This window comes from Chanos chanos, chromosome 3 (genome assembly GCF_902362185.1).
Source record: "Chanos chanos chromosome 3, fChaCha1.1, whole genome shotgun sequence".
Taxonomy (NCBI): Eukaryota; Metazoa; Chordata; class Actinopteri; order Gonorynchiformes; family Chanidae; genus Chanos; species Chanos chanos.
Window position 1 is genome coordinate 56,828,326 of NC_044497.1, and position 25,000 is coordinate 56,853,325.

Below are 25,000 nucleotides of genomic sequence, written 5' to 3' on the forward strand. Positions count from 1 at the left end.
GATGCGGGAACATACAAAAGAACGTTAGGTTTTAGCAGAGGATGCACGAGACAGGGTGTTTCAAATATTCTGTAACAGATGTGTTAACGGTTTTCAAAAAGAGACCGGTCTCATTTATACACTTACTTGATAAACAGATTATGAGAGGGATGATGTTTTATGAACAGTGATGCAACGACGTGAATTTGGTTATTTGCTGGTGAGTCAGTTCTCCTTTTTCAACATAAATTTACGACATATCAGTCATAATGTCTGTCTCTCTCAGCATTCCTCCCTAGACTAAAAAAAAATTAAATTTAAGGAGCCGTCTCATTCTGCTGTAGTTCATTTGTTGAGCCACATGATGTCACTCTGCTAGTGATTTCTGCTAAAGACACGGCTTAGTGCAGATTGCCTTTAAACCGAAGTATAGCGCCCTCTAGAGGCTTCCTTGATCCCAAGTAGTTTTAGCAAATGCCTTCGGCCCTCGTTGCGTGTGTGTGTGTTCTTTGTGCTGTTTATGTAATGTCAGTCGTCTGTCATAGCGTGAAACAGGAGATCTCGATGTCTCTGTTACAAAACATAATTCATCACAGAAGGTGGTGAGTTGTGTGGGTGGGGTCACAGATGCCTTTAAAAGACAAGGTATGGGAAGCTATATACTTTATGACAATGTCCGTACTGACCCTGCCGTTGACAGAGAGGTTTCTCTCCGTCATTGAACAAGATTATTTTGTCGAGAGATCGCGGAATTTCGGTCTGCTCGGTACGAGGAACACAGCACCTGATCCATGCGTCATTTTAACTCAACCCCTGTGAACTTCACGTCTGCTTAGACTTTCCATTTAACACCATGCATAACTTTTTAACTCCCACTTTACACAGAGCATGGGCACCTCTGGGGGAAACTACTAGTAATTTCCTTTTTAAATCTACAAGATTTTTTTTTTTTTTTTTTTTTAGCTTTAACACAGTCATACCTTTGTTTATTTTCTCAGTGGTAGGCCGGCTTTGATTTAATGGCTATATTTCTGTTTATGAGTGTAAAACTATTTCAGTCTGAAAACTTTTTTTTTTTTGTTGTTTTTTCACATGGGGTCACTATGATGCAAGTTTCTTAAATCTGGTCTTGGAGGTCCAGATTCCTGCTGGTTTTGCCTGTTTTCACCTCATTATCAGAGTCAGTTTTATAATCAGGGAAACAGGGATGTGCACTCCTCAGCGAATCAGAGAGCACTTCAGTTGGGCTGATATGAATATCAGCAGGACTATGGATCTCCAGGCATGGAGATAAAGGTCTTTATGTTATTGCCAAAGGTAACAATCAAAATAAAGAGAATAGAAAAACAAATGCACAGACACATACAGAGATGAGACTTGTTTTCACTGTTTAATGCTGTCAGTGGGTTTCCAAACTCTCCAGCACAAGATAAACTCTGTAAAAACTGGGGGGGGGGGGGGGGGGGGGGCAGCCCATCAGCACGCTGGTCCTCACCTACACTTCAACACCATAAAAAAAAACCCCAACAACAACAGAACAAAAGTCGTTAGCATTCATGCACTGTGACCAAAGTTCAGACGTCAGAGGGGCCGTTACCGTGGAAACGCCCGGGAGTTTGGAGTCTTGTGATAAAACCTTGTGATGTTCTGGATGTTCTGTGCCAGCGGCCTCCTGAGCAGAGCACGGTGCTGGTGCTCTTTGGAGTGGAGTTAAGCCAGCGTCAGGAGAACCCTCGCTGGCCCTGTCTCCCAGCTACACAGTTTTCAGAGTGTGTGTGTGAAAGGTACGGTCACAAGACTTCCAACATGTTTTAACAGACTTTCAGGTTCTGCTGGCAGGCTGTGCACACAGTGGAAAAGGACAGAATGCTCCAGAGCGTCTCAAAACCCTCTCACAGTTCACAGACACATCAGAACACTGGAGTTGGGCTGGCCAATCAACATGGGAAATAACATCTTTTTTTTTTTCTTCTTCTTCTTTCAGTTCACCTGTGAGGTTTTCATCACTGACACAGTCTCACTGTGTTCTGTTCAAATTCAAACAAACATACTGAATGCTTCACTGGGGGTTTTTTTTGTGTGTGTGTTTTCCAGATGTTCCAGAATTACAGAGATAGAAATTAAAAATCAGATCAGTACATTTGACTAGAATGCCATTCTGTGAAATAACATCTTTTTTTTGGACAGAATACAGAGGACTTTATTTACCCCATTGTGACAAAACCTAAAATCAGGGCACTGGTTTAGAATACACTGCATTCGTTAATGCCAAAAAGAAAAAAAAAAACAAAAAGATGCAGTTATGGATGCATTCTGCTGGGCAGACCCATTTCAGGCAGAACCCAGGGAAACACCAGACAGGCTGGAGTTTTTGGTCTGATGTGGAGAGTGAGGAGTGGTGAAGATAATCAGTTCTCTTTATGGTTACAGACCATCACTGTCCATCAGTGATACAGTCACAACAGATTTGGTTTCAACTCTCTCATACAGAATTCATGTACACAAAGTGCAACCAAAGGCATGGACCAGAGCTCTGGGTTTGTCTGACAGAGGTACAGCACGTTTTCTGTCTCTCTCTCTCTCTCTCTCTCTCTCCGCACTTCTGCTTCTGTCAAAACTACGGCCAACGTCAAGTTACCAATAAAGACATCCTACAGAAGTTTCTGGAAAAGTTACAGAGAGCTGTCCTACAGAAAACCATCCTGTATACTACTCAGCGGCCTGTCCAGTGCTGAAAAACATGTCTCAAATTAATTTTTAACCGGAGAAGGTAGAGGGGTTGTCAGTGCCCATTCAAAGCAGATCCCATTAAAACGTTTCACTGTACTTTTCAAAATCGTTTCCGTCAACTGAAATCACAAACTAAAATCAATACAGCTTTCAAGTTCTTTAAAGCATAAGATAACTGAAATGTGTGTGTTTTCAAAGCCTGAGCTTTGACTCCATTTCAAATCCAATGCAGAATTATACACTGAGGAAGCAGTTTTCATTACAAAAAAAAATATAATAATAATAATAATAATAAGCGTAAGATTTTTCGGGACACAGCATACGTTACATATTAAATACACCTTTTTCCCAAATAAACGCCTTTTCTTGTGCCTAACGGTTGGATCTGTCCAAAGGCAGGTTTTGTGTAGTTACTTACACAGCTAAGTGTACCTCCTGAGGGAGTGAATTGAAAATTCCCTTCAATTAGGAAATCAAAAAAAAAAAAAAAAACAACAAACAAAAAAAAAACACCCGCAATTTACAATTGGCCTGCCTAGAGAACGCCAGTGTAATTAACCATATTACTCCAACTTATGGCGCTTCTACAGCCTTCAGCTTAACCATATGGCACAGTCAACTGTACATAGCAGTAGCACTTCATCATATGCCGATATTTTACAGTTTATTTACAAATGTACACAGTTCTGCAAACAGAGCCGAGACTGAAGTCCCCTGACGCGCGTCTGCACCGAGCGAGGACCGTCCTGAAACAGGGGCGGACTGACAGTCCCACGGCGGGGAGATCGGAAAACCAAACCAAACAAAAACAAACACAAAAACTAAACCAAAAAGACCATAGTCATGGTAGGGATTGTTTAACTGTAAACGTGTCACAGAATCCCACAGACTGGAGTGCAGGGGAAGACACGCCCCCCTCCCCTCCCCAAACCTCAGGAGAGGTGCCTTCACCAGTCTCCACACACCCACCCCCTCAAACCCCTCCCCTCTCCCACGTCTGAAGCCCAGACAGGTCTTGGACGATTGGCTAGACAAGCTGTCTGTCTCCAAGATCAGACTGACTACAGACCTTCCTTGGCAGATGTGTTCATTTGGGATTTTGGACAGAAGAAGGGGTGGGCAGGACCTGCCCCCTTATCTGGAGTGTTAGAGGGACTTCAGCCCGCCCAAATTATGCTTTTTTTTTAAAAAATTTTCTTTCTTTTTTTCTTTTCCCCTCTCAGCAGAGGCACCCTCAGTGGTGGGGAGCGACAGTTCTTCCCGCCTCTTCCCTCTCTGCAGAACGGGATCCGCTCACAAGCCGTTGGCGCTCATCTTGGATTTCTGTGACAGCTCCGCGCCCTTCGCCTGACGGGATGGGACAGATGGACAGATTTTAGAGACGTGCGACCCCCCCACGGAGCTCGGCTCCGCCCTGCCGAGCCTGCGGCAGGGGGTCGTCGCCATGGAGACACAGGGAATTCTACACCTGCTCCGCGACCTCCCGAACACAGGCCGCGGCAGAGCCAGGAGAGGGCCCGGCGGCGGATTGTACAACGAAACAGGAGCAGAGCAGGATTAGAGTAACTTAAAAACACAAGCTGTTAACTAAGCCACTGTTACAGAAAAACGAAAACACAACAAAACAAGACAAAGAATTCTTTGAGTGCTAGTGAAAAGCCAAAACACGAGAACATCTAAGATCAAGGTTACTCAACTCTGGCCCTCATATCATAACTTAAGCCACCCTCCTCCCACCCCCCCCCCCCCCCGAAAAAATCCCGGGTGGTTTAACTGAACCATTACTGCGTTTAGACTGGCCACAGTTTCACCCTGCCCGACTCTCAGGTCCAGGCAGAGGGGAAAACCGGCTGTGTTTGGCCTGTGACGACCATGAGCTGAGTAACCCTGTCTCAGATCAGAGCTCTAAGGATGTGTGTTACTGCGGACAGCGCCCCCATGTGGACTGACACACTTACATGTATTAACTGAGCTTCAGGTGAAGGCATGTCCAAAACTCTGGCCTTCTCCAGTACCTCATCCGCCTAGAAAATATCAGCCAAGGAACATTAAGGCCAGAACAGACAGGCAGCGACTCAAACACGGCTCACAGACCTCTGTCATAAGCACTGCTCACCGTTTTCCCTTTAAGGCGTCAAACACTTTTCTAACCCCGTGTTTGAAAAGTTGGTCTTTGACACATTTTATTAGCAGTAAAATTATGATTTCTGATGTTCAGATGTTTCAGGCATTTGTTAGCTCTGCCGAGATCCAGTTGGCCCAATACATGTAAGCTTGGCAATACCCAAGAGGACTTACAAACAAACAAACAAACAAACAAAAGAAAAAAAACCAAGAGTGTTTTTGTGATGTGAAGAATGTATTTCCCCCCTTACTTTTCTGTCTTTGATAACAGGAGCAGAATCCACAAGCACCTCCACAGAGTCAGGTTTCGTTTGGTCTTTGGCAGCAGACTCACTCTCTGTCTGGGCAGGAGCAGCAGCTTTCTGTAACAGGGAGAGAGAGAGAGAGAGAGAGAGAGAGAGAGAGAGAGAGAGGGAGAGAGAGAGAGAGAGAGAGAGGGAGAGAGAGAGAGTGTGTAAAGAGAGAGGTGTGGAGAGAGAGAGAGAGAGAGAGAGAGAGAGAGAGAGAGAGAGAGAGTAAAGAGAGAGGTGGAGAGAGAGAGAGAGTAGAGAGGTGGAGAGAGAGAGAGGGAGAGAGAGCGTGAATGCTTATTACATAAGCTGACACCATCAGTCATAATAGTGAGATAAGGCAGCCTGCTTGTCGTCTGTTTGAACTCTAACAACACGGGGATTTTGCGTTTTAGTTCACCAGGTTCTTTTGCCTGTACACAGCCCAAAGGTCAGAGTATCGGCTGTAACCATGCACGGCTGTTTCTGTTTGTGTTCTAAACGCTTTGTCAACAAACGGCCCTGATCCCGCCCCGTTGGCAGAGCTGGACTGGGCGACTGAGCTGAATGGGCCAAAAAAGACTCTGTGTTTCAAAATTTCAGCAACACCTGAGAAACATTTAAGGTCAAATTCTCAGCCGACACACAGACACCGTCTCCAATCAGCGACGAGACATAAACACACCAGCCAAGCACAGGTTTAGACAACAGGCCTGGGGTCCACATCAGCACGCTAAACTGACCGTGTTCAGGAGAAGATGCCGTGTGTGTGTGTGTGTGTGTGTGTGTGTACCTCCAGTTTAGGCACGGGCGGAATGACAGGGGGTTTGGGAACGAGGTCTGTCAGGTACATGGCGCGGGAGAGCAGCAGCAGGGAAGGAGGAACATTCTCCTTCAGGTGCAAATCCAACCACTGAGAGAGAGAGAGAGAGAGAGAGAGAGAGAGAGAGCGAGAGAGAGAGAGAGCGAGAGAGGAGAGAGAGAGAGAGCGCGAGAAAGAGAGGAGAGAGAGAGCAAGAGAGAGAGAGCGAGAGAGGAAAGAGAGAGAGAGCGCGAGAAAGAGAGCGAGAGAGGAGAGAGAGAGAGAGAGAGAGAGAAAGGCATAAGAGGATTTTAGCAGCCTTTTTTTTAAAGCAGAAACCTTATTTAAAGAGAACAACTCACTGTCTCCACACAATGACTCATACATACAATTAGAACCACACCAGGAAACACCCCCTGTGCTGGGTCACTACACCGCTGCCCTGACGCACAGGAAGCGGTCGTCTGTGGGTGTGTGTGTGTGTAGACAGAGAGAGGTGGAGTAACATACCTGTTGTAGTTGCTGGTGGAGTTGTTCAGTCGTCAGACCCAGAGATCTCATCCCTCGACTCCTGCACGCTGCCTGGAGCTCTGCCACCGTCATGGCTGCTACACCCTCCTTGGCAATCATCTACACACGCACACACACACACACACACAAAGACACAAGACAAATACACACAGAAAGAAACACACAAATGCAATAGTTAAACACTGTAAGCTACAAATGGTCTGTACAGTCATACTTTGTAGAGGCTGTTTTTAACAGTGATCATCTGTCTGTCACTGAAAACCAGACTCGGGTCACATCTGTTTTTGAATGTCTGGGCCCTGTTCCAATATTCTCACTCGACTCGTTGACCTAGTGTCCTTTTCTACTGAAGTTACTAAAATTCTAACATAACTGCGTATGTTGAAGCGAACACCAAACAAACAACACATGAATGTCTTACAGAGTCCAACAAAACTGCTGTTTATCCTGTTCATTACGAGAACAAGGTCGCAAGGAAAGACAGCGGTGAAGAGAAATGGAACAACGACCAGTCATTCGCAACCATCTTGTCTGTCTGACGACGACATAAAACCTTTTTTTTTTTTTTTTGTTTTGTTAGTTTGAATCACCTCATCGTCTGCCTTGATGGTGCGGAGTTGAAGCATGAGCTGAAAACGCAGCAGGTTGTTGGTGCCAATGGGCTGCAGCTCCAGGAGTTTGCAGAGGGCGACCAGCTGGGGGCGCTCCAGGTGCTCTAGTGTCAGCTCATCCTCGAACAGCTTCGAGAACTTGACGATGTCCTTAATGCTGGGCTGCTCGCCTGTGTGTCGCACCTGCACACACACACACACACACACACACAGAGGAGGCACGAGAGACAGTCAGGGGAGCTGCGTGCATGAGGAATGGAGACAGTAAACAACCTTTATGTCACAATAAACTTAACCTAAACCAAGTGACTTCGGAAGTGCAGCTTGCTTTGATCTCATACAGGTCAAACAACTGTGAATAAGAAGGATCATTATTCAAAGTGAAACCGTAAAAGGTCACGTGGAGACCGTCGACTCACCTTCTGCACGTAGGTGGAGAACTTCTGCGTCTGCGTCTCGTTGCCCACCTGCGCCTTGTTCCTGCGGGCCATCTCTGCTATCGTCTCCTGCAAAAACTTCGCCAGCTCCAATTTCGCAGCCAAACCCTTCTTCTGCTTCTCCTCCTGGAACAGCCAACGGGAACGAGACACTGTTTACATCCTACCTCTTCAAAACAAACAAACAAACACACACACCACCCACCCTCTCCACCCGCTTTCTCTTTGAAGAGTCTGGCAGTCGTAGGCCACACACACCTGACTGCTGGGGAAAATGCCCTCATGCATGTGAATGGAGGATTGGAGTAGAAACAAAAGCACCATGGACAAAAAAACGTCTGAAGGTTCTCGCAGTAAAACCTGATTTTACCCTCTAACGACGAGCGGAAAGGGGCAATGACCCCAGACTCTTTTTACATGGCTTTGTATGCGTGGACTGAGACCACGGAAACACTCTCAAACAAAAACCGAAACTTGCCTTCTTGGATTCGGTCTCGAAGGTAGAAGGCAACATCTCTGGGAAGAGCTTGAGGAAGACGGGAAGCAGGAACTCCATAAAGGGCACGATGATGAAGACCATGAAGGGAACCAGTCGGAACAGATCCGCACACGTCCGCATCAGCTACAGAACCACACAAATCAGCTCGTTACTGTCCGCAAGACAGAGCAGAACATCACAGAACCAAGCCACCTGTAATTCTGCCCTCTCTCTCTCTCTGTGTCTCTCTTTGTCTGTCTGTCTCTCTCTGCGTCTCTCTCTCTCTCTTTGTCTGTGTGTCTCTGTCTCTCTCTTTGTCTCTTTCTCTCTGTGTCTCTGTCTCTCTCTTTGTCTGTCTGTCTGTTTCTCTCTCTCTCAAGTTAATGGGTTTCTGCCCTGATACATAATAAAAGCCCTGGGCTCTGAATACTATCTAGTTTGTTTTTGAAAAGGACAAATGTAGGGAATGCCCATGTTTTAACTCTCATGAGATTCACCCATTGTATCTCAGTGTGAATGCAGTACGGACACTGTGATCCAATCACTTTTTATCAGCACGGACACTGTGATCCAAAAGCTATTTATCCACTTATGCTGGATATAAGGCATTTTACTCAGCCAAGCAAGCAATACATGAACTCAAGCAGAATCAAAGCACATGTCTGTGAATCCAAAAGGGGCATACCCTCCTCCTCTCCCTCCTGGTGAGCTGCTGACCGTGCAGTAACCTCCACACCATCCTGCCAGCGATTTTTGTGTCAATTCCCAAAAGGCGGAATCCGTGGTAGTAATGTTTAAGTTCATCTAGTACTCTCTGTCCAAGGGACTTCCTGACCAACGCTCTCTCCGCGGCCTTGTTGGGTACCGGAGGTGGCGGAGGACTGGAAGCAGCTGGTGCAGAGTCGCTTTGAGCGGGGTCAGCACCGCTCTGAGTCTCCTTCGCCTCCTGGAGCCAAGCGCAGGAGCTGTGCAGAGGCCGCGCGGAAACACATCCAGGGCGTACGTAGCTGACGGCGCAGGGAGAGAACACGGGCCTAATTCCTCGAGCAGTGAGCGCAGTCCGACCAGCGAACTCCGAGTGGTAGCGTATGCATGCCGTAGACGGCAGAGAGGCACAGCCATGTCTTTTGGAAAGCAGGTAAGATCCCCTGTGATTACAAAATAAACTGTCAAGGGAGACATCGTGCAATATTTTTCAACAAACTGTATGGAGAGGCAGCAGTGATAATGCACGTAATGAAAACAGCGATCACTGACGGATCGATCGGTGCATTTAAATGTCGACATGCTGATTAACTGAACAACCGCATTGGTCTTCGGTGTTTGATTCTCTCACCTTGATCTGGTCACGGCAAGAAGCACCTGAGAGCCGAAAACCGCCATGATGCTTAAGCTAGCGTCCTATAATGTGACAGGAGGAATAAAATGTCGTCAGTGAATACCATCAACATTTAATTTATAAAACAAACATTTCTGCCTCTCGCGTATGAAACGCAGCCTGGTTAGGTATACATGTACTGGAATAACGTAACGGTGAAAACACGCTCTCATGCTACAGTGGACAGTTGTCGCATTACACCCAAACACGAGCTCACGTGCCCATCTGAGCCCAATGTTTCTAAGTAAAGAAAACAAACATGGCTCTAAGCCAAGCGAACTGGATTTTATAAAACATACATACAACAAAGCCGTAAATGATTTAATCGTGACATACAAACTTCTCTCTGTGCTTTTAACACATCCACCAACTTGTATAACCGTCTCTGCGAGTTGCATAACGAATCGACTCACGTTGCTTACTGCAACAAAAAAATTAACAGCCAACATAAACTATGACATTCTAACTTTCTTAAGTGCACACATGTCAGAGTTAAACGCGCACAGTAAATCAAGCAAATTCATCTTTGATACACTTTTAAAATTATTTGCGCAACACCCAGCGAGTTACTTGTTACGGCAGTTCAAGTAGTACAGTACGTTCTGGTCTCAGGGGCCTGCACGCTCGATAGCTAACCAGGCCCGGCTTTTCACATAGCACTTCAGCTAACCGCTACAAGCTAATGTAAATTTCCACTCTGAACGACTGGAGGGAAGAATGTAAAAACATCAACAGATCGCCACCGTTGTTGTATATAATTTATCTGATATAATTTACAGGGTGTTCAGTTCATATGCTGTAGGTAACGTTAGACAAAAGCACATGTTAAATGAGTCATCGTTTACGTTCGTTTTGAAGTAGCTAGCAGGTTAGTGAACTTACTGAGCTATGCTAGCTCGCTGTCAAGATTCCACGGCCGAATCGCTAGCGCCCGCTACAGTCAGCTCATCACTTGCTACGGTTTAATAGCGGTGCCGTAAGCTAAGATCATCACTGATGTTTACGGTTTTATTCGTTCAAATACCTTAGGAAAAGTCCGAATCCTCGTTCACCGGCTAGTCTGTAGACATTGGATTCCGTGACAGATCAGATGACGGTCCAGATAAAATGGAGCTGCGCTCAGCTATAACGCACTCCTCCCGAACCCGGGGGTCAAATTTCTTCGGAGGCAACGGCACGGGAGAAAAACAAATGCTGACGGAACCAAGATAATCCATCGACCATCCGAGACCACCAGTAACTCCACAGGATCAAGACCAAAAATCGTTACATAAACGCTGAGGTATAAATTGCACCAAATAGGCTGACAACGGTAAACGTGTATTTTACAGTGTAAAGACCCTCCGTTCTCCTCAGCCGTTCGTGTCAAGAGCAAAGATCGGAAGAGGGGTGCGGCGTAATAAACAGGCGTGAAGACCAATGGATGGAGATTTCGCAAGGATGACGGTGGCCAATCCGCTGTCTGAACACGCGAACATTTATGAGATGGAACTTCCCATGACTTCATTTTATGACCTAGAATGTGGACGAAGCCAAAAACTGATCGTGGATCAGTCACACAGATTTACATCTAATTACCAAAGTGTCGGAGCGAAGTGGGAGAACTGTTCTAGATCAATAAGCGCACGGGTGTACATGCCTATGAAATTTAAGGAAAAACCACGATAACTGCCCGGTCTTGTAGCCTACGGTTTCTGTTTTGCCCCTGGATTATTTACAGAGCTGTTAATTTGATTTCACTATTGGTTTTCACTTTTCAGTAGCCTGTTGTCAGTGGAGTCGGTTTTGACCTTACATAGTATAGGAGACCTGTTACCCTGCATACAATGCCTTCATACAACTGTTTTAGAATCTGCTTACAATTTAATGCAAGACACGTATTTATACGACTAAACGACACCCCGGGTTGTTTAAAGTCCCAGTTAATACTAGTTTTTACTCCAAGTGCTTCTTGTTCACAGGTCAGTTATTTCCATAAATTTGTCAGGTTGGAAAATTTAAAATGAAATTAGTCAGCTGGAATTGCTGACACAATTCTCATACGAACAGATCGTAATTTTTTTTTTTTCAGGTGAGCAAACGATAAGATTAGATGAAGATTGCAAAGTGCTCAACTGTATTGTATTACATAGGCTATTATTAAGTAAATGTTCTCTCCATCTGCCACAGTGGAAAATTTAGGGACTGAGACCTGATCATATCATTGGCTTATCATGGAGCTAAGTCAGAGGTGGCCAGTTTAAACACGTTCATCAAACAGTATCGCGAGGTATTGCTTTATAATGTTCAGTTGTTTATTTAGTCATGGTCTAGCAGTCGGGGGACTTGCTCAGGGAGCAGCTCACTGTTTTTCCGAATTCATGTGATGTATTGGTAGATACTGGGAAGCATAATACATGCAACCTGTAGAATTTTTTTTTTTTCAAATGATTAATTTTTGCTTAACTCAATACTTAGATGTCAATACGATATATATTAGGTGAGAGAATGAAGTCTTTCAAAAAGGATGAATTTATGTCCAAATATAGTCAAAATGAAGGCTCCTATATACTACTTAACGTTTTAATTTGAAAAAGGAAAAAAATGTATTACGCTTGTCTACCTTCAGTTCAGTGTCTCATCGCTATAAATCTTGAATTATCATTGAATTGTTAAAGCCAATTTAAGAATAAGAAAAAAAGAACTACCCATCCCAACATGCCTTTCTAACCGTGCTGTACAGCCAATCGGGGGATCCTTGTTTTCGCGCTGAGTAAAGAGACAGGCCTTACGAAGGGGGCTTTTGTTACGGCTAGAGGGAGGGAGATAGCTAGAATAAAATATATGGGAGCCAAATTTCCCCAGGTCTGCTGTAGCATCCCGTAAAAAAAACGGGGCCTCTCCCGAATCTACGGCCACACATCCTGCCGTGGAGATCGAGATACGACAGAGCTAGCCCCCATTTTTGCACAACCGCAGAGTTAGAAAACGAAAAGGCATATACGTTGTTTTTCCTCTAAGTCGTTTTTTCCAAATACATTGGTTTTAACTGCACCAGGAGCCTAATATATGTGGTGTATTTAATTAGAATGGAACACGCTGAAGGTACAGACATTTTCATTCTATCGTTGTTTTAGTTTATTTTATGGTCTTGTTGCCAGATGATTAATTTCACCGCAGCATGCGAGGTTCTTTGATATCAACGTAGTTTACGTTTTTATTCACCCTTTTCCTCGATGTAACGGTGATGGAAATGTAATCTGGCCAATTTGATTTAAAGGGGCACTGGCAGCCATATTGGCAGATATGTTCGCATTCGCAGTCTCGTATTACGGTCTTCTGCATGATGCGTTGTGTTTGTTTAGGTTATACGAATATAAAAATGGATCTTTCGCCATAGAAGAATTGAAAACCAACCGTGTTTTGTCTATCCTTCACACACACACACGCACGCACGCACAGACACTGATTCTGTATGCTTTGATATCCCGCAGAGAAACTAATCGATGTGGTTGATGAGCATTTTAAGCGAGCACCAAGGCTATTTGAACATAGTTTAAATGGGTGGTACACGTTTTCATAAAAATCTACATATCCAGATGGTTGTAAAACGCGTTAAGTTTAGGTGTAATTAATATATACGTGCCGTTGCTTTCCCCCTTTATCAGAAGCTAACATGCTAATGATAGCAGACTGAGTGTTGATTTGATTTCCTTTACTAAGAAACATTGTTTCAACTGATGTGCTGAAGACACGTCTCTCTTTCTGTTGCGTGGCGTTGATCACTATGCCAGACTAGTTATTATTCATTGTGTCCTCAAACATCATCACAGCTGATTATTGTTGTCGTCTGAAAACGATAGAGCCTCGTTTTAAAGGTTATCTTTTGAAGAAGTATTAGTTGACTCTCCAAGTTAGGGGTTTCATTTCTTATTATACACCTTCATTGATGATCCAAATACATTATTACATGGTTAAGGAGCTTAATTAAAGCTGACTCGTTGTCATCTCCTCATTTAGTTGATACGAGAACAGGAATACTTTTTATTGTAACTCAGAATTTAAAAAAAAGTCTTCGCAATAATCACTGTCGGTAGTAATGTATCATTTGACAAAATCAATAAGAGAGCGTTCTACCTTCATACCTACCTTCGTCTTAGACTGCAACATCGTGCTTTTCAATCTGATTATTGTACACGACTTTACAATTCACTTTTGTTTATCCTTGACACTATCCTAAGCTTGGAAATAACACTTTTTTTTGTTGTGAGAAATGAACATTTGTGTGCAGATGTATTTGAAATAGATTAAACAAATGACTGATTTGATCATGTTACTGCTCACTATGTCCTCTGAAGTTTAGGTTCTTGTGAGAGTTGTGATGAATCAGAATCGTTCAGATGTTTTGTCCTGTAACTCATGTCTTATTACATTATCGTACCCTGTTTGTCTGAGTAGAACCATCTGGGTTATTGGAGCCAGAGCTGGACCCAAATGATTTGACCTGCTAAAAACAAGAGAACAACTTTTTTTTTTTTTTTTTAACGGTCTCGTTCTTTTGTAATTCCATCATCAGTACTTCCCGTTTCAAGAAAATCTCTTGTGTCAGCAAAACAGTACATTTTAAATTTTGCATTTCCATTTCCAACACAGGCCCTGTAAGAAAAAGGGAAACTTAAGGATGCCGGAGCAGAACAATGGATTTCTCCTTCTCTTTCATGCAAGGGATCATGGGAAACACAATTCAACAACCCCCTCAACTCATTGATTCAGCCAACATCAGGCAGGACGACGCGTATGAAGCCATCAGTGACCCAGGGGATGAGGGCGGGGCACCGGCCTATGAATCCCCCCTGGAGTCTGGCTTCTCCTACCCCCCGGAAGACCTCTCGGTCGTCACCAACGGCTATCCGGCCAACGTTGCTCCGTACGAGTCGCAGGCCAAGTTCGCCTTGTACTCGCAGTTCCCCAATGGCTCGGCCAACGGGTACGGGTCCATTCGGAATTACGGGGACCACGGTTTGCTGCTGGGAGAGGGAACGGTGTTGAGACCTCCTGTTGTTCAGGAGAAACCTCAGTCCCACATCTCTCCACCTCCTCACCCTCATCTTCATCATCAGCCTCACCAGCCTCATCCTCCTTCTCATCACCACCACCACCATCACCATCACCATCATCATCATCCTCACCATCACCGCCCGCAGAGTCCTCCTCTCATATCGCATCACCATCATCCACCTCCTTCTCACCTCGTGGCCCCGGTGCTACCTCCTCCCCCGCCTCCTCCACCTCTGGTCCTCCCCTCCTCTCCTCCGCTCCTGTCGCCGCAGGACAGCACAGTGCCCAAGCCTCCAACGCAAAGCACCATCACTCCCAAAAAGAACAGCTCCCCAGAGATCAAGCTAAAGATCATCAAAACGTACCAGAACGGGCGCGAGCTGTTTGAGTCCTCGCTGTGTGGGGACCTGCTCCAGCAGTTCCAGGCCACCGAGGCCTCCAGACGAAGGCACGAACAGAAGAAAGAGAAGAGGAAAAAGAGAGGCAGCAGGCACACTGCTTCTAAAGAACAGGAGCCTCTGCATATGGGCAGAGGAGTCGGAGACAGATCTGAAACGGCCCCCAGACCTGGGTCGCCTGAAGACAGCCACGTCGCTCTGGGAGAAGAACAGCCAGTATCTCGACTCAAAAGTCCTAAGGCAGAAAGCAAGGAACAGAAAGTAAGTAAAACAAAAAACACATAACAAAACAACAACAATGCCGTCTGCGCTGCGGTCACCACCACGCATTTCCATTTTGTTTCACTTTCCGTGCCAAGAGGAGAAGATTTGAAGCCAGTTGTCAGGGCGGTCTCTGACTCCGCATCAGCCCTTCTCTTCTCTCTGTCATGGTCACGTGTTATTTTTAACGTTTCATTTATTTGCAGATCGAAAAACACTTCTCGGCGGTCACCCCGGGGACTGGCTCCTGTAAAGAGTACGAGATCGGAGATTTGGTGTGGGCCAAGGTCGGGACCTATCCCTGGTGGCCGTGCATGGTTTCTTGTGACCCTCAGGTCAAAGTGCACACACGCATTAACACGAGAGGTAAATCTTTAGTGGCCCGCACGTGCTCTCGCAGTCCTCGTACGATGGCTGGAGATCTCACGTCTTGCGATTCGTCTTCGACAGGTCACAGGGAATACCACGTCCAGTTCTTTGGGAGTGTGGCGGAGAGGGCTTGGATCCACGAGAAGCGGATCGTCGTGTATCAAGGCGAAAGCCAGTTTGACGAATTGCAGGCTGAAACCTTGAGAAAAACCACCAACCCTATAGAGAGACACAAGGTACGACCCCCGTTTGGTTCTGCCTCGCCATCTAGGCTCTGCCCACAAATGACGTAGTAAAGACTTGTGGGTTTTATTTTGTAATCAGTAATGCAATTTCTGTTCAGTCAGTCCGGTGGAGACCGGCTCGAGGGGATATAGGGGCTCGGTCTCTGTCTAGTCAGTGGAGAGGGGTGTAGGAGATGTTTTAAGTCTCTCTCTCCTCTGTCACCCCTGATTCAACTCTTCCATTGATTATCAAACTCCCTCTGAGCTGAATCAGGTATGTCAGAGCCGGGAGCAGAGACCTAGTGGGAACAAGATTGGGAAAGACTCTGGGGGGAGGAATGAATGAAACCCTCCTGTAACCTTTTGTGCCTGTAGCTGAGTGCAGAAGTCAAGTGACTGGTCTGTTATAGTCAACGTTTTTGAGTGATACGGCTCTTTGAGTTGACTGGACCGAAGAAAATTCCCTTAAGGTGGAAGTGAACAAAGGGCACATGACTTCTGTTGACGTTTTAAGTAACCAACAAAGCGTGACCTTAAATCTGTCTGTTCAAAACATGCAGAGAGGAACCTGTGGATGGCAATAAAATTCTGCCGTGAAGCTGTAGCTCAGAATGTATCTCAGAGCGCTTGACATCTGCATTTAGCCACAGCATTTAACCACAGCGGTTAACGTACGTTAGGTTGTGACGCTGTGGTTGAACTTAGCTGTCGACAAGATACTGACTTTTGTCGGCGCTGATTAGAGGTGGTAGATTCCCAGTGATGGACCTAACACACAATGGGTTGTCATGTCATGAGTTCTTCGGTCCTGTTCAGGAGCTCCAGATTCCAGCTGCTTCCCATGGACACCAAACTCCCCTTGGTTAAAGAATGCACACACCTGTGTCTAAGGTTAAAACGAATTCCTGATTAGAAAGTGTGGGGTGGGGGTGGGGGGTTAGCAGGTCTCCAGATCTGACACTTCCGAGTTACTGTGACACGTACATTGGCTTCTCTCCTCCGTCTGGAACATGTGAGATGTTTTGGAAACATTTGGATCACCTTTCATTTCATGGCAGGGAGCCTAAACCAGCATGTGGAATAAAAACACATTTTAACGTCAGTCTCTGTCCACGACTGTGGTTTGAGATGAGTGTAACTGTGATAAAGGGACAATTAAGCTTCATTTTTCGTTTTCAGGTTTTTTTTTGTTTATTTGTTTATTTATGTTTTGCTTATTGATCCCTTTTGTTTGGTAACAGATGATGGTAAATCAGAGTGGTGCTAACTGCTGTAATTACACAGTCATTAAAGTCACTCACTGAGACATGTCTGTGTGCCACTCACAGCATGCTAACTGGGACTAGTCCACTAAACTAACATTTCCTGTTGATATTACCGTAATTATATCACACAAGCAGCCCGTCCTAATTCCTCGTGTCCTTAACTTCTCATTACATTCACATTTATTCATTTAGCAGAGGCTATTATCCAAAGTGACTTCCCAGACAGACAGAATATAATCCAAACATGTAGACATTAAAGAGCTATCTGTGAGATGAGTGACGCTGCTGATGTCTTCCTCTCCAGCAGGAGGAAGCATTTGTAGGAATGTCTAACTTGAAGGAATGCGATATTTAAAAATAAACCTGTTTGTTTGTTTCTGTTGTATGTGTTATTGTTTCCCTTTGTACCTTAGCTCCTGAAGCCTCAGTCTCAGAGGGAACGCGCTCAGTGGGAGGTGGGCGTGGGCCACGCCGAGGCCGCCCTGCTGATGACGCGGGAGGAACGCAACGAGAACTACACCTTCATTTACATCGACCAAGAACCCGGCGCCGAAACCGTCACCTCGCCCACCAGGGCGCCGGGCAGGAGCGCCAGGTCCGAGAGGAGGCCCAGGCGCCCGAAGAGCGGCCCCGCCTCCAAAGAGGAGGTCGTCCCTCGCCGGCAGCAGCCGAGGAGGCAGTGCAGCGTGACCAGCCTGGAGGAGCAGACCTCCCCCGCTCAGGGAGGGAAGGAGGGGGAGCACAGTCCCGTGCATCACGCCCACAGCCCCAGAGACCCCCAGAGCACCTCCAACCCCCCGCAGGCCTCCTCCCCGCCAGTGAGGAGTCCCTGGAGGACGGCTGCCGCCCGCAAGTTACTCCCTCTCTCCATCACCATGAAGAAACTCAACGTGGAGATCGTCAAGTGCGACTGGCAGCTGGCGAAGGAGAAAGTGGCGCCTCCCAAAGAGCAGGAGAGCGAGGAGAGACCGCCGGATCAGGCCCACTCTCCTGAGGTATCTCACTCACGCCTCCTTACAGCATCCTCCTTCCCGTAAGACCGAGCGATTTACGACAGGTTTCACACCTTAATCACCTCGCTCTACTGCCTGAAACGATCATTAAAGCTAATTAAAGCTGCCCTAGCTTAAGATTTCACGACCCATCTAAAATAGTGTTCTTTACTGCCCGAAAAGGAGTGTGTTACTGTGGCAGAGAGACAGAAAGATAAAATAAATAGACAGACAGACAGATGGACAGATAAACTGAGTGAGAAGGAAAGTAATGGTTAATGTGCATTAGGACCAGGCGTTTGTCTGACACTATGCCAGGGCAGTGGAGGGGACGCTCAGGGCAGTGTGGTGATGGTGTTGAACATGCCAGGGATCCTCTGTGTTGTTATAACATTCATCTGTCTGAATGGTTTAGGACTGAAATCTTACACCTAACCTTTATATGAAACACGCGTGTGCTGTCACTGTGTGTGTGTGTAAAGGACAGTCGGTCGGTCCTGACGGGCTGAAGTGAGTTTGAGTTTAACTGGGAACTGTTTTGCGGTGTGAAGGGTTTAACTGGGAACTGTTTTGCGGTGTGAAGGGTTTAACTGGGAACTGTTTTGCCGTGTGAAGGGTTTAACTGGGAACTGTTTTGCCGTGTGAAGGGTTTAACTGGGAACTGTTTTGCCGTGTGAAGGGTTTAACTGGGAACTGTTTTGCCGTGTGAAGGGTTTCAGTGACAAAGCTGAGGCCTGTTCCAGTGAGGAGGAGCGTGCCACTTCTCCGTCCTGCTGGAGTGATCAGGAGAGTGCAGAGAATGTGCCCTCCACAGAGCACTCCTCAGGTAGAGACACACACACACACACACACACACACATACACACACATACACGCACTTACATGCACGCACTCACTCACACACACACACACACACACACACACGCACTTACATGCACGCACGCACGCACTCACTCACACACACACACACACACACACACACCCATTTCTCTATTTCTAACTAAACTCCTGCTGAAATCCCCTCATAAGCACTATCTCTCATTATCTCTGCACTGACACAGTAAACATCCTCCAATGTGTCATTTCCTCCACATTTCCTAACCCTGTATTCTACCAACTCTGTGCCGGTCAGAGAGGGCTGAGTCAGCTCCACTCTGTCTTTTTGCTTTTCTTTTTTTAATTGGAGCCAGAGGAAGGTCTTTCCTTGCTGCTGTCTCTGTGGGCATGGAGTTTAAATTCTTAATTTTTGATTAATGTCTATTGTAAAAAAGTGGTACATAGATTACACTGAACTGAGCTGAACTGATGTTCATTTTACTGAATGCCTCTGTTTGTGGAGTGAGGGAGGGTTCGTGGGTGAATCGTGCTGGTGCATGTGTAGTTCTTGTGTGGTGTAGTTTTCAGAGAATTGTAAAACAGACTTGTATATGTGTGTGTGTGTGTGTGTGTGTGTGTGTGTAGAGAGGAAACAGCAGCGCAGGTGTGTGCGAAGCCGCTCTGAGTCAGAGAAGAGTGTGGAGAATGTGCCAAAGAAGAAGGTGAAGAAGGAGCAGGTACAGTCCTGCGCTGAGCTTTGAGAACAGTCTGGAAAAGTCATGACTACTGCTGTGACCTTGCACATCCCAAATCCCTGGTTTAAAGAAGACCTGGGCTCTCCGCTGCTTTTAGCTTTGTTTAGACCTAAATATAATATTTATGTCAGTGTACATTTGCTGGGCAAAAATGCGGATGAGGACGTTGTATTGTTTATATTGAGATTATACTCTTATGTAACTTTGTGTTTTTCCACAGGCAGAAACTGCGCCCCAGATGGACCTGAAGACGGGGTCACAAAAAGGTGAAGTTCTCTTCATCATATCGACGTCACGTATTTGCATGACAAACACTGAAATTCTGCCCTGTATTCTGACTGTCATTTTAAGATGCTTAAGGTCAGAGAGTTCAGACTGTTGAACTTAAATGATCCTTCACATATGGGAGCGTCTGTAAAGCCGTCCTTTTGACAACAGGAAGATGATGTTTTCTTTAATTCGGATCATTGAATTTTGCTGGATTTAGTTTAAAAGGTTTTCCATGTCTTTCCTACAGGGGCCAGTGAGATCTCCGACTCATGTAAACCACTGAAGAAACGCAGTCGCGCCTCCACAGACGTGGAGATGGCCAGCTCCTTATACCGCGACACGTCCGACTCTGACTCCAGGGGCCTCAACGACCCACAGGTGAAAAGCCTCATCATCAACCTTCAGTCACTGTTAAACCTTCAGTCACCCTTCAACCTTCAGTCACTGTTAAACCCTCAGTCACTGTTAAACCCTCAGTCACTGTTAAACCTTCAGTCACTGTTAAACCCTCAGTCACTGTTAAACCCTCAGTCACTGTTAAACCCTCAGTCACTGTTAAACCTTCAGTCACTGTTAAACCCTCAGTCACTGTTAAACCTTCAGTCACTGTTAAACCTTCAGTCACTGTTAAACCCTCAGTCACTGTTAAACCCTCAGTCACTGTTAAACCTTCAGTCACTGTTAAACCTTCAGTCACTGTTAAACCCTCAGTCACTGTTAAACCCTCAGTCACTGTTAAACCTTCAGTCACTGTTAAACCTTCAGTCACTGTTAAACCCTCAGTCACTGTTAAACCCTCAGTCACTGTTAAACCTTCAGTCACTGTTAAACCTTCAGTCACCCTTCAACCTTCAGTCACTGTTAAACCCTCAGTCACTGTTAAACCCTCAGTCACTGTTAAACCCTCAGTCACTGTTAAACCCTCAGTCACTGTTAAACCCTCAGTCACTGTTAAACCCTCAGTCACTGTTAAACCTTCAGTCACTGTTAAACCTTCAGTTCCTGTTAAACCTTCAGTCCCTGTTAAACCCTCAGTCACTGTTAAACCCTCAGTCACTGTTAAACCTTCAGTCACTGTTAAACCTTCAGTCACTGTTAAACCTTCAGTCACTGTTAAACCTTCAGTCCCTGTTAAACCCTCAGTCACTGTTAAACCCTCAGTCACTGTTAAACCTTCAGTCACTGTTAAACCTTCAGTCACTGTTAAACCTTCAGTCACTGTTAAACCCTCAGTCACTGTTAAACCCTCAGTCACTGTTAAACCTTCAGTCACTGTTAAACCTTCAGTTCCTGTTAAACCTTCAGTCCCTGTTAAACCCTCAGTCACTGTTAAACCCTCAGTCACTGTTAAACCCTCAGTCACTGTTAAACCCTCAGTCACTGTTAAACCTTCAGTCACTGTTAAACCCTCAGTCACTGTTAAACCTTCAGTCACTGTTAAACCTTCAGTCACTGTTAAACCCTCAGTCACTGTTAAACCCTCAGTCACTGTTAAACCTTCAGTCACTGTTAAACCCTCAGTCACTGTTAAACCTTCAGTCACTGTTAAACCCTCAGTCACTGTTAAACCCTCAGTCACTGTTAAACCCTCAGTCACTGTTAAACCCTCAGTCACTGTTAAACCTAGGAGTGGGCGATCCTCCCAGAAAATCATATCACGATCTTTTAAACACATGATCACGATCCACGATCTGAATCACCATGCTTGATTTGTGCAGCAGTCCTCTGTTGTTATTCGCTATACTGTACATATGGGGAATAGCGATATTAGGAAAATATTTGTGACTAGGCAGATCATGCCGTGCATCTAAAGTCTGCGTCAGTGTCTTAAATCCCACATTGTCCACAGCTTTGAACGGCACCATATCCTTAGCTAGACAGAATGTGATCACCTCAGTCACCTCTTTCCACCGTTTGCTGCTTTTACCGTTTTTTTCCGACCGCTGTAATGTACTGTTTATGTGTCGGGACCTCGTGAGATACAGATGGGGGGGGAAGGTTGTACCGACCTGAGTGAAACACTCATGTTCGTTCAGATGCTTCCTTTTAAGGTGGTTGAATAGATTTGTTGTTTTACCTCTGGAAGTGCTGACCGTTGCCTGACAAAGTCTACAGAGAACTTTGCTTTGAGGAGTATCTGACTGTGCAGAACCAAACCACTGCCACACCACTGACGTCAAGTCCTCTCATGTCACCAGCTCCTCATCCACCATGCTGCTAGCTCACGTCGAATTGTTTTTCATATGTGTCATGCATGAAAGACACACTGTGATAGAGACATGTGATATAACTTGGCCTATCAGCACGGCCATGTAGTAGGCAATCATTCTGTTGGTTTGTGAACGTAGCATGGATCCATAGTTATTGCCGGCCATTGAAGTTTTATGGGAAGTTTGGAAACATTAGTAGGAAGATGTAAAAGGTCATGGTCTCTACGATTCGCTTGAAAAGTAGATTGTGGATATCATCAAGATCGATCACAATATAAAATTGTCATATTGCCCACCCCTAATTCAACCTATAGTCACCATTCAACCTTCAGTCACCGGTCAACCTTTAGTCACCATTCAACCTTCTGTCACGGGTCAACCTTCACTCTCCGTTCAAACCTCAGTCACGGTTTAACCTTCAATCATCATCAGCCTTCAGTCACTGTTCTCAGAAATGCATCTCGTGTCCTTAATCTGTGGTTAACATCATGTCACAAGCATTCAGCCGTTTTCTTCGGCCGTTTTAATCGTCTGAGCCAGAAATCGTCTGAGTTGCCGTGACAGCGACAACGCCTGCGACCCCTAGAATTTGACCTGTGACCTGTTGTGTTCTGGACAGATCGGTTTTGAGAAACGCTTAGACAGCCCAGCCACTGCGGACGCCGACGGCTCAGACGCCCAGTCGGTGGACTCCAGCACGTCTCGCCAGGGGAGCGGCTCCTCGAAGAAGGACACGGTGTGCCAGGTGAGGCCGGTTTTTACGTTTTCTAAATCAATAAACGTAAGCGTAACTGTGAATGTGTCTCGTCTGGGCTGACGCTGGACTCGTAAGGATAAAGGGCTGTTTAGCTGTAGAGCTGTGAGGTTCCCGTCTCTTCCCGACTCTCACGGACATTTTCTGTGGACGGCCAGGTGTGTGAGACGGCTGGCGACGCGCTGGTGAGCTGCGAGGGTGAATGCAACCGATTCTTCCACCCGGAGTGCATGAGCTCCCCCGGTGGGCCGGAGGGAGACAACATCTGCGCCGAGTGTAAAACAGGTGAGTTCTCTCGCCGCTTCCTGACGGCCTGTAACGTGACTGCTCCAAAGCGCATGCTTCATTCTCTGGTTTTGACAAAGCGCATGCTTCATTCTCTGGTTTTGACAAAGCGCATGGTTCATTCTCTGGTTTCGACAAAGTGCATGGTTCATTCTCTGGTTTTGACAAAGCGCATGGTTCATTCTCTGGTTTTGACGGTCTGTCTCTCTCAGGTCGTGCTGTATGCAGAGTGAATGCGGTAATGCTAATGTCACCTCTCTTCTGTGCCGTGTCTAGGTTCTCATCCCTGTTTCTCCTGCAAGGTTGCCGAGGGCGACAGGAGACGCTGCTCAGTCAGCGGCTGTGGGCGTTTTTATCATGAAACGTGTGCCCGTAAGTACCCGGGCACGGCGGTGGACTCACGAGGCCTGCGCTGCCCACAGCACAGCTGCGCCACCTGCTGTCTGGAGAGGGATCTGCACAAAGCCAGCAAAGGTCTGACATCTCACCACACCACTCAGGAAATGTTATGTTTTCTGCTTTGTTTTCAATGGTTTTGTTAAAATGGAGTGATTGTAGTTCATCACTTCAGTTAGTTTATGGCTGTTTTTTTGCTTTGTTTTCAGTGATGTCATTGTGTTGAGCTTTTAGTTTAGAGATAAGATCTTCAGGGTTTCTTTCTTTACATGGACAATCTAGTGTTTTATACTGTATTTGTTCTTTTGGCTGCTTTAATGGATGCCCAAACAGAAAAACAATATTCCTTTTAATATTGTTTTATAGTAGTAATAGTAGTTTTTCTCTCTCCTTGTGCGTGCGTGTGTGTGTGTGTGTGTGTGTGTATGTGTGTGTGCGCATATGTGTGTGCATGTGTGTCTGTGTGTGTATGTGTGTATATGTGTGCGTGTGTGTGTGTGTGTATGTGTATATGTGTGCGTGCATATGTTTATATGTGTGTGTGTGTGTGTATATGTGTGTGCGTGTGTGTGTGTGTGTGTGTATATATGTGTGTGTGTGTGTACGTGTGTGTATATGTGCGTGCGTGTATGCGTGTGTGTATATGTGCGTGTGTGTATGTGTGTGTATATGTGCATGTGTGTGTGTATATATGTGTGTGTGTGTGTGTGTCTCAGGTCGTATGATGCGGTGTATCCGCTGTCCTGTAGCCTATCACACAGGAGACAGCTGCATCGCAGCCGGCAGCGTCACCGTGACCGCACACGTGATCATATGTAGCAACCACTCCAGCTCCAAAAAGAACGGTCACTTCTGCTCCCCGGTAAACGTAGGCTGGTGTTTCGTCTGTGCGCGAGGTAAGCCTTGCTCGACACGCCTCAGCGTAGCGCCTACAGTAACACAGTCCAGTGTAATTGTGTGAGTGGAAAAAGACCAGCTAAGAAGCGTTCGCTGATATTCTCAATGTCTGAGCACTGTGTGAGATGCATGATATTTTTTTTTTCCTTCCCTGTCAAAATTAACACAGAAATGATTTTTAACTTTAAATCTGTGCCCAAATCCATCTCCCGGGCCTGTTAACTTACTAATGTTCTTTTGTGATTGTCCTCTATCATTGTCAATGTTTTAACAGTCAGACACTCTGAATGCACTCTCTAACGTTTTTTTTTTTCCTGTGTCGTCTAATCTTTTCCTTTTAGATGCTTTAGATTATTTTGTAAGATTAAGTCAGTTGCTGATTCCTCAGAAGTGCCTCTTAAGGTTCAAGTTGATTTATACAAAACCTTTTCTTCTCCTCTCCCGAACGCCCGGTCAGCGCTGACCCTGTTTTAGAACTCAGCCTAATCTCGTTGAATCCTGTTCTCTCCCCTCTACCTGCTTATTTCATTAATACTCTAATCACTAGAAGTCCAGTTTATCTGACTTCCATAATCTTGTAGGACTGTCTGTAGAACTCTGTGCTGTTTGTGTGTTGGTTTGGGGCTTTATTTCAGGCTGGTCAAGCCATTTTAATGTCAGTCACAGATGACCTAACGAAATGAGCGAGCGTAGATCACAGCTGCTTGCTTTATGAGATATAATCCAAAACCT

General features: G+C 45.7%; 2 protein-coding genes across 2 annotated transcripts in view; one reads left to right on the forward strand and one right to left on the reverse strand.

The window, feature by feature from the left end:
- Positions 1–2,016: 2,016 nt before the first annotated feature.
- Positions 2,017–10,697, reverse strand: letm2 (leucine zipper-EF-hand containing transmembrane protein 2). Its single transcript, XM_030770171.1, has 11 exons — positions 10,364–10,697; positions 9,298–9,362; positions 8,647–9,109; positions 7,962–8,105; positions 7,466–7,609; positions 7,026–7,229; positions 6,415–6,534; positions 5,896–6,015; positions 5,085–5,195; positions 4,668–4,733; positions 2,017–4,056 (listed from the first exon to the last, which is right to left on the reverse strand). The coding sequence occupies exons 2-11, from the start codon at positions 9,342–9,344 to the stop codon at positions 4,003–4,005; spliced, it is 1,473 nt and encodes a 490-aa protein (XP_030626031.1). The 5' UTR covers positions 9,345–9,362; positions 10,364–10,697; the 3' UTR covers positions 2,017–4,002.
- Positions 10,698–14,015: 3,318 nt separating this feature from the next.
- Positions 14,016–25,000, forward strand: part of nsd3 (nuclear receptor binding SET domain protein 3) — a 20,001-nt gene continuing 9,016 nt past the window's right edge. Inside the window, exons 1-12 of the mRNA XM_030768116.1 lie at positions 14,016–15,035; positions 15,242–15,401; positions 15,486–15,640; positions 17,307–17,888; positions 18,597–18,711; positions 19,347–19,438; positions 19,677–19,722; positions 19,974–20,104; positions 22,556–22,681; positions 22,849–22,975; positions 23,252–23,449; positions 24,088–24,267. Of these exons, the coding sequence (XP_030623976.1) occupies positions 14,016–15,035; positions 15,242–15,401; positions 15,486–15,640; positions 17,307–17,888; positions 18,597–18,711; positions 19,347–19,438; positions 19,677–19,722; positions 19,974–20,104; positions 22,556–22,681; positions 22,849–22,975; positions 23,252–23,449; positions 24,088–24,267 (2,932 nt within the window). The remainder of the gene's footprint in view (positions 15,036–15,241; positions 15,402–15,485; positions 15,641–17,306; positions 17,889–18,596; positions 18,712–19,346; positions 19,439–19,676; positions 19,723–19,973; positions 20,105–22,555; positions 22,682–22,848; positions 22,976–23,251; positions 23,450–24,087; positions 24,268–25,000) is intronic.